Source organism: Solanum tuberosum, unplaced genomic scaffold (genome assembly GCF_000226075.1).
Source record: "Solanum tuberosum cultivar DM 1-3 516 R44 unplaced genomic scaffold, SolTub_3.0 scf00026, whole genome shotgun sequence".
NCBI lineage: Eukaryota > Viridiplantae > Streptophyta > Magnoliopsida > Solanales > Solanaceae > Solanum > Solanum tuberosum.
The window spans coordinates 589,902-599,242 of NW_006238952.1; the positions used below are offsets into that span (position 1 = coordinate 589,902).

Here is a 9,341-nt window from a genome sequence, read left to right on the forward strand (position 1 = left end):
TTTTTTTTTGCCTTTCTCTCTTTCTCGTTTTATACATACACAGATTATACAATTGATCTTTTGTATACAACTGTTTTCTTTTGTATATGTATAGCGAATTATACAACAGTTTTTTTTTATATGTACATCGAATTATACATATATATGTTTGCTATGGAGCGCAATTATGCAAACTTGGCTATAACATACAAATATGAATTTTGTGTTTGCTATATGTGAAAGTTGCTCTATTTTGAAAGTATAAATAATAATGGTATACAGGGAAATTGTATAAAATAGCTCATTTAATTGTAATCCGTAGAAAACAGTTGTCATTTGCCTCTCTCCCCAGCAAATCTCGCTCGTCACTCTCCCTCGCCTCTGTCACTTTAACAAATACAAATGTATAAATTGTGTTTGCATAAAGCGAGAGAAAACTGTATCTACAAATACAAATACAAATACATATATTTTTGTCCTATACACTTATAATTATACAAATATAGATATTCCCCTACCAGTTCTCTTTCGCCTTTCTCTCTTTCTCGCTTTATACAAATACAAATTATACATAATATGTATAATTTGTATTTGTTTAAATAGAGAGAGAGAGAAAGAGAGATTTGATATACAAATATTTTATTTCGATTTAATTGTATACAAATTCAAATTTTATGCAGATATACAAACACAATCATTGATACATATACATAGTAGTTACATATATACAATTGAATTGAGAGGCTGCCAGCGATTTATACAAACGAGAGTCTGCCAGCAATTTATACAAATGAGAGGCTGCCAATGATTTATATAAATGAGAGGTTGCCAGCAACTTATACAAATGAGAGACTGCCAATGATTTATACAAATGCAATTATACAAACTATACCTATAACATACAAATATGATTTTTATATTTGCTAAACCTAAAATTTACTCTAGTATATATGGTAGTGAAATATATCTAATTAGGTAGTTTTTTCTTCTTATTTCCCCAATTTCTTCCTCTCATATGTAATTTTAATAAAACATAATTTTATAAATAAAATGAAAATATTTAAACTTAATGGCCAAATACTTATTTAAATTTTAAAATAGGCGATGTTTTATTTTGAAAAAATAATAATTAAAATTTCAATCAAAACTTTTGTAAAATCATTTCCAAGTTCCACCCTTCTCCCCTGCGTGACAAAACCCTTGGGAGACAAAACGCGCGAAACTCCACCAGTTTTCCTCAGAAACTCAGCTAAGCTCGAAAATGCCAGAGCTTCCAGAGGTAGAAGCAGCTCGAAGAGCCATCGAGGACAACTGCATTGGCAAGAAAATTGTGAAAGCTATCATCGCCGACGATTCCAAGGTCATCGACGGCGTGTCTCCTGTGGATTTCAAAGCATCTCTTGAGGGCAAAACTATCGTAGCTGCTAATCGCAAAGGGAAAAACATGTGGATTGAGCTCGATTCCCCTCCTTTTCCTACTTTCCAGTTCGGTGAGGCTACTTTTCTTTTGTTAAAATTTTTACTGCATCTGAAAATTGACTAATTTTGTTTCCAATGTTAGAGAAGTTCCATTAATAACGAACTCTGCTGGATAAAAATGTTTTAAAAATGAATGTATTTTCACAATTGCATGTATGGAATAGCTGCCCACACTAAACATGTAAGTTTTGCGCTGAGTAACCCTAGTTCTGGATATGTTATACTCAGTTATCCTTGATATTGATGAAGTTCTCCTAGTTGTGTGCTATGTGTTTTCGTCCAAATCAAATTGCTCTCAGGCACAAATATCTTTTAGCATTAAGTTATTGATGAAGTTCTCATAGTTTTGTCCTGCATATTTTCACTCTGCCTTTCCTTAGCATTTTCTAGGTTTTAACAACAGAATAAACTGTCAAGCCCAGATTGGAAATTATGGCATTTCTGTTGCCTAGTGTATTTAAGTTGATCTCTGATATTTTATACAACTATGGTCAGGAATGGCGGGTGCTATATATATCAAGGGAGTTGCAGTTACAAAATATAAACGGTGAGCTATAATGTCTTGTTGTGCTGGTCAAGTATGTTAAGCTATTTGTTTTGCGAACTGATGAACAAAAAATGGTTAAGGGCCACAAGTGTCTACCCAAATTATGGAAAGTTTCTCATTTACTTATCCCAAAAAAGAAAATGTTCTCGAAAAGGTTCGATTAACGGACTGCTTTAAGAATTGCCAATGTCAAATTAGCTTTCTCATCTAATGTGTGATATTGTTCAAAGAAAAGAATGAATCAATCTTCAACACTTATCACAAATGTAATATTGTTCTAGGTCTGCGGTAAAAGATGATGATGAGTGGCCTTCCAAGTATTCAAAGGTTTTCCTTGAGGTAAGTTTACTCTTTATAACAAGTTAATGTGTCAGTTGTGTCTTCTTTCTTTAATTGCTGGCAAAAATTGTAACATAACATTTATAACTATAAAGTTAACAGTAGATTCATGAAAAGGATAATGGGTCTGAGGTGATTTTGTGGCTCAAATGAAATTAGTGAATGCAGCATATGGATGTAGAAGCATGTTTGCACCCTTTGTAAACAACGATGCATGAAATTCCTCAATGCACAAAATTTAGACTCATTTTTTGTCTGTATGAGGCTTCTTTAACCTTCTTTACCCCTCTTGAAATATAAAAGATCATTCATACACACCATAGTCTGAGTGAACCCAATTAAAATCTTCATTGTATATGACCGACTATCATATGAGAAAATTAACGTGTTTTCTTGTTAGTCAATTACCCTCATCACTTAGGACTGGTGGCATTTAAATCAACCACCTTGTTGTATTAGTTATCCACCTCATTTAACTGGAAAAGAGGACTAGATGGACCATGAAAAATGTTTTTGCATTTTGCTACTTTGTCTCCTTTGCCATTCTATTAAAGGTCAAACTGGCATATGAATGTAGCTACTGATGTATGTGGACACCTTTCAAACTTTGTAGTTGAATGATGGTCTGGAGCTTTCATTTACGGATAAGAGGCGGTTTGCCAGGGTTCGCTCATTGGAGGATGTAAGATGATATTATCACCAATCCATGGATACTTCTCTTTGAACAAAAATCTTGAATGTTATCTCCCAATGAATTTGTCGTTGCAGCCGGTTTCTGTTCCTCCAATATCTGAGCTTGGTCCTGATGCGCTGTTGGAGCCGATGACTGTAGACGAGTTCTATAAAGCTTTGAGTAAGAAGAAGATTGGCATTAAGGCTTTACTACTTGACCAGGTTAGAAACCGATTTTTACTTCTCTGTGACTAAGGATATGAACTTTTGGGAAATGGTCAAAGAAATTCTTTAAACCACATATTTTAATGACATAGTAATTAAGATATGCAAAATTTTAGGATGAAGGCATATCCATCTAAACAGATGTATTAGAAGTGGAATACTAATCTACTACAAAAGACCACCACTCTATCTCTACTTATTTCAAAACTTCAAATCAGTACAGTGAAGCAAGTTTGATTGTCTTCTGTTGTTTCATTGTTGGTGTAAGTTGGAGTATGCTAATAAGGCAGAAACTTTGTTGGAATTCTTAGAATCCTTCTAAGAGTTTAAGAGGGCCTTACTTTTGGTTCTCTTTCTTATGCTTTTGCTGACTTGTACAGTATACTCAGCACACTCTTTGTGCTGTTTTATTTCTACAATCATTAGTCATTACCATTTCAAAAAGAATCTCCGTTTGATGAGTTCTCTACGTTCTTGTTTTTCCTTTCTTTTCATGTTTATTTTCAACTATAAGTTAATTTTGCGCATCAACTGCTTAAAAGATGCTGCGCATATCTGAGTGGTAACATCTATCTGTGAATGCTTTAATGCGTGAAAAGATATCTATATATCTGTTGCTTTCCTACTCTGAACAAACATTGTCATCCAGCTAAACATTAGGAGCCAGCATGTGGTAAAGGTTAGATTTAATAGCATATAATTGAAACTCCCTTGCGGTATAAGAAAATTCAATAAACAGTATTTTTACAAGGAAAGAGAAAAGCTATATCACCCTTAAATGACCCTTCGGGGTGGCCCAGTGGTTTGGGCTTGGGACTTCTATGTTGGAGGTCTCAAGTTCGAAACCCCTTGCCAGCAAAAGCAAGGGGTTTGCCTTCTGGGTTGAGCTCGTCGCACCGGGCTTGCCTAGTGTGGGTTACCTCTCCTATGTGGTTTGCGAGCTATTGCATAGGAGCGGGGTTTTTACCCTGTGCGCACCCAAAGGGTAGCGGCTGCGGGTTTCCCTTGTCATAAAAATAAAAATAAAAAATATCACCCTTAAATTCATTAGGAGTTTTAGCCATTTTCTTGTAGGCATTATAAATCTTTTTCCTGCTGTTGCTTCTGCAGAGTTTTATTTCAGGAATTGGCAACTGGATTGCAGACGAAGTGTTATATCAGGTGATGTGCTCAACTCTTGGCCATAATACAAGAATTTTGAGTTTCTTAGCTTTACATTTTACTGCAAGTTACAAATTTTATTTAGTTATTTGCTCATTCAAAGTCTAGTTACTATTTTTCTTTAATAAATGGACAAATTTGTCTCTTCATTTCCGCTGTAAGCAGTTTGGATACAGACTGGTGTTGCTAGCAAATTTTTGCTTTCTCTTGTGAAGTTGACCAAATAAGAGAAAGCTCCCATTGGAAATATTTGTGATTAACTTTGTGAAGTTTCTTTTGACAGGCAAGAATCCATCCTATGCAGTCTGCTTCAAGCATATCCAAAGAGGACTGTGCAACATTGCTGAAGTGCATTAACGAGGTAGTCATCTTTCTTGAACTGGCTGTTGCAATCACTTATCATTTGTATAAGACTTCTTTCCTCATGGCTAGCTATTGGAGATGATACTTCTAGGTTACAGAATTTGCAGTTGAAGTGGATGCTGATTGCAGCCGCTTCCCTTCTGAATGGTTGTTTCATTACCGATGGGGCAAAAAGCCTGGAAAAGTTAATGGTGAGATAGTTTTCCATATGCATCCTCATTTTGACACATAATTGTATGTAACAGGTCATCAAAAAAGCTGTGGAAGTTGGGGCAGATAGTAGTCAGTATCCTACTAATTGGATTTTCCATTCCCGGGAAAAGAAACCTGGCAAGGCCTTTGTTGATGGTTTGGCTCCTCACTTTTAAGCTACTCCTGGTTGGGTTTTGGTTATTCTCATCATCCTTGCTCATCATATCCACATTGTCGTGAAGTCACCCTTAAATTCATTAGGAGTTTTAGCCATTTTCTTGTAGGCATTATAAATCTTTTTCCTGCTGTTGCTTCTGCAGAGTTTTATTTCAGGAATTGGCAACTGGATTGCAGACGAAGTGTTATATCAGGTGATGTGCTCAACTCTTGGCCATAATACAAGAATTTTGAGTTTCTTAGCTTTACATTTTACTGCAAGTTACAAATTTTATTTAGTTATTTGCTCATTCAAAGTCTAGTTACTATTTTTCTTTAATAAATGGACAAATTTGTCTCTTCATTTCCGCTGTAAGCAGTTTGGATACAGACTGGTGTTGCTAGCAAATTTTTGCTTTCTCTTGTGAAGTTGACCAAATAAGAGAAAGCTCCCATTGGAAATATTTGTGATTAACTTTGTGAAGTTTCTTTTGACAGGCAAGAATCCATCCTATGCAGTCTGCTTCAAGCATATCCAAAGAGGACTGTGCAACATTGCTGAAGTGCATTAACGAGGTAGTCATCTTTCTTGAACTGGCTGTTGCAATCACTTATCATTTGTATAAGACTTCTTTCCTCATGGCTAGCTATTGGAGATGATACTTCTAGGTTACAGAATTTGCAGTTGAAGTGGATGCTGATTGCAGCCGCTTCCCTTCTGAATGGTTGTTTCATTACCGATGGGGCAAAAAGCCTGGAAAAGTTAATGGTGAGATAGTTTTCCATATGCATCCTCATTTTGACACATAATTGTATGTAACAGGTCATCAAAAAAGCTGTGGAAGTTGGGGCAGATAGTAGTCAGTATCCTACTAATTGGATTTTCCATTCCCGGGAAAAGAAACCTGGCAAGGCCTTTGTTGATGGTTTGGCTCCTCACTTTTAAGCTACTCCTGGTTGGGTTTTGGTTATTCTCATCATCCTTGCTCATCATATCCACATTGTCGTGAAGTAGATATTTTCTGCTTTGTTTTGCAACTGCCAGACGATATATTGAGTAGTTTTGCATGTTTGTAAACATAAAATAAAAAAGTGATAGATCTGCTTTCTTTGTGCTCAGTGTTCTGTCGTCATTTTAGATAAAAACTTTGCAGCTTTTTATATGCTTGCAATTTTATTTTTTTACATGATTACCATTGACAGAAAAATGTGTATTTTGCAGGGAAGAAAATAGAATTCATCACGGCAGGTGGCAGGGTATGGTTCTGTAACGCTATTTTCTGGTTAACCGTATCTCAAGTGTAACTGGATAACACTTTTTTTTTTTAATCGTAGACATCAGCCTTTGTTCCAGAGCTACAAAAGAATACGGGGGCCGAATCTGCAAAAGCAGCAGGTAAACGGCAACAGGTCAAAGTTCCGAAAATCAAGCATAACGATAGTGATAGTCAAGATGAAGAGCCAGAAATTGAAGAGACAGCAGCTGGGAAGTCAAAGGTGAAGCAGCGTGGGACAAATACTAAGAGAGCTTCTACTAACAAGAAGTCAAAGGAAAGCAACAGTGACGATGAAAATGATAGTGATGAAGCTCCAAAGAAATATGGAAAAGCAAAACAAAACAAAAGCTCCAAGGGAAAAGGTGGTGATCAAAAGAAGAAAACTAGAGGAACAAATACGGCTGCAAAAAGAAAACTAGAGGAAAGTGATGATGGGGAAGACACGGACGATAATGATGCTAGTGGGGATGATGATGATAGTGAACAAGACAAGGATCAAAAGCTTTCTAGTAAAACACAATCAAAGGGGAAGAAGACCACCAAGCAAATGGCTGAACCAAGGCAGACCAGGAATAAGCCGTCCAAGAAGCAGAAATAACTTATCATCCAAGTATCAAGTTTGCGATTTTGTCAACTTAAAGGAAGTGGCAGCAGTTATGCTTTGTGTTCGGACTACAAGTTTGTAATCGCCTGTGAATAGTTACTAAAACAGTACGATGACATGACTATAATATTTCACCAACGGTTGTATGATGCAAACTTCTGAACTATCCTTAGGAAAACATTAATTAAGTTATTGCTATTAGTTTCTCCTGTACAGCCATGGTTCCTTCATTGCTGTACATGAATTTCTAACTGGAGAATCCCTCCCTAAAGCCGCCATAGCTTGATGCCTTGTTTAGTCAATCATTTGATCCGCAACTTAATTTCATTGCCTTATCTTTAACATTCCATTGTAAATGACTTCATTTTATCGTGATTTCGAGCAGGTTGATGGAGCAGGATGGAGGTCATAATTTTCACGGGAAGTCATATATATCATGAAATCTGGTTCTTTATATTCGTATCCAAATGTGATGCTCAACAAATTGTTGAAACTGTCATAACTTGTCTACTTGGTGAGGAATTAGAATAAGGAGAACATTTGTTTAATAAAGCACTCAAAATTTGAGAAATGACTAATTACTACTGCATTTGTTCCTTTTTATATGTTATCCTTATTATAATAGTTCGTTTATAATACTTGTCATTTCATAACAATGCATAAATTATAATATTCTTCCTATTTTACTCTTGTGAGTTATTAGCCTTGAAAATATACATTTGACCAACATAGAAAAAAGTGAATAATTTATGTTTATTGGTCAAATTAATTAATCAAAATAAATTAATTCATATTCATTGAATGAAAAGTTGACTTCAATTTTTTTTTAAAAAAGGGTAGAATAGTAAACTTACTTAATTTCTTAATATACATGAAATTTTAAAAAATGGGGACATATGAATAGAAACGGAGCGAGTATAAGAATAAAATAGAAAAAAAATGTTTGAAGGATCCAACACATTTAAAAAATAATAAAGGCATAAACGTAGGGGTACAAAAGACCTTCAGAAATAGTGGCATTTGGATCTTAGCGTCGCAATTAATTTAATTCAAGTTTTTTTCTTAAAAAAATTCAACCGAATTTGTCATCCATTAATTCAGAATTTAATTTAAGTTGACCAAAATAAAAAATGGTTGAAATTTTTGCCTATAAATAAAGAGGTCTGTGAGATACTCCTAATATTTAAGAATTAGCATTAAAAAATATTTGTGTGGAACTTCTGTTGAAGTGAATTAGTGAGTACTTTTTTTTAGTAAATAAGAACAATATTTTTTATATTGTAATTTAATTTAGTAGAATCGATCCTTCTTACCAGTGAGCATACACATAACATATTAGTCGAACCACATTACAAAGAGAAAGTGGATATTTTTTTGTTAAGCAAATTGCATTGGATTAGATTCAGTGGTAGGGGTAAAATGCATGCCCAATTGTAGAGTGATCGAAGATGAGATTAAATTTCCATCTTCAGTCATTCTACAATTGGGGCATCGCATTCTTTCCCAAAATTGAATTCAGATTCGATGAAATTTGTATAACAAAGAAAAATTACACTAAACATGGGAATTATGTCATATGGTGTATATACTATATGAATGGAGTATTGAATATGCAATGTTTTTCGTTTTCCCCTCTCAATAATTAAAGTGTAAGACTTAACAATAAATTTCTATTCAACTTATTTGTAATCATCAATTTTATTTATTTTTAGCAGTAAATTATTTTTCTCCTTTTAGCTGTGTCATATCTAATAATTTAATTCCATTATATACCTTGTTAGTTTGGACAAATCTTGAATACATTTAGGGAAAAATGATATGAAGTGTGATGCATATAATGCTCAATATACTATAATATTAATGGGAAGTTTATCAAAATGTCCATAAAGATTTGGTGGATCATTTTTTACCCTCCACTCAAATATATTTCTATAATAATTTTGTATCAAAATATAAATACATATATTTAATTGGATTTTTTAAATATTTTTTATTCATTTTTCTTTATATATATATGAATGTGAAAATTAAAATCTAAGCATTAAATATAATTAATACTTTTTTTTTGTAAAAATAATGTATATGGACACGAAAAACCTTGATACATATAGAATTATGTGAGGTTATTGATTCTTGTATTCTTAAAATTGCCTTCAACGCCTCCTTTTATTAAGGTGCTTATCGGTCAATTTAGTTTAATTTTATATATTATTGCTTCAATTTATTAGTTATTGATTCATAAATATGATAAATAGATAATAAATTACTATCTTTTTTATTAGTGTGAGGCAAAGAGAATTCAGAAGATCCCATTCATATATATATATATATATATATATATATATAT

General features: G+C 33.8%; 2 protein-coding genes across 3 annotated transcripts; both read left to right on the forward strand.

The window, feature by feature from the left end:
- The first annotated feature begins 1,116 nt into the window (after positions 1-1,116).
- Positions 1,117-5,096, forward strand: LOC102584467 (formamidopyrimidine-DNA glycosylase-like). 2 transcript variants are annotated; one of them, XM_006341340.2, is made up of 8 exons: positions 1,117-1,469; positions 1,954-2,005; positions 2,287-2,344; positions 2,958-3,026; positions 3,113-3,238; positions 4,352-4,402; positions 4,686-4,763; positions 4,857-5,096. In XM_006341340.2, the coding sequence occupies exons 1-8, from the start codon at positions 1,241-1,243 to the stop codon at positions 4,995-4,997; spliced, it is 804 nt and encodes a 267-aa protein (XP_006341402.1). In that variant the 5' UTR covers positions 1,117-1,240; the 3' UTR covers positions 4,998-5,096. The 2 variants fall into 2 exon arrangements, with proteins under 2 accessions (XP_006341402.1, XP_015161662.1); XM_015306176.1 differs by having other exon boundaries at positions 4,864-5,096.
- A 161-nt stretch (positions 5,097-5,257) lies between these two features.
- Positions 5,258-7,299, forward strand: LOC102593307 (formamidopyrimidine-DNA glycosylase-like). Its single transcript, XM_015306177.1, has 5 exons — positions 5,258-5,328; positions 5,612-5,689; positions 5,937-6,039; positions 6,336-6,370; positions 6,449-7,299. Exons 2-5 carry the CDS (start codon positions 5,627-5,629, stop codon positions 6,986-6,988), a joined length of 741 nt encoding a protein of 246 aa, XP_015161663.1. The 5' UTR covers positions 5,258-5,328; positions 5,612-5,626; the 3' UTR covers positions 6,989-7,299.
- The last annotated feature ends 2,042 nt before the right edge of the window (positions 7,300-9,341 follow it).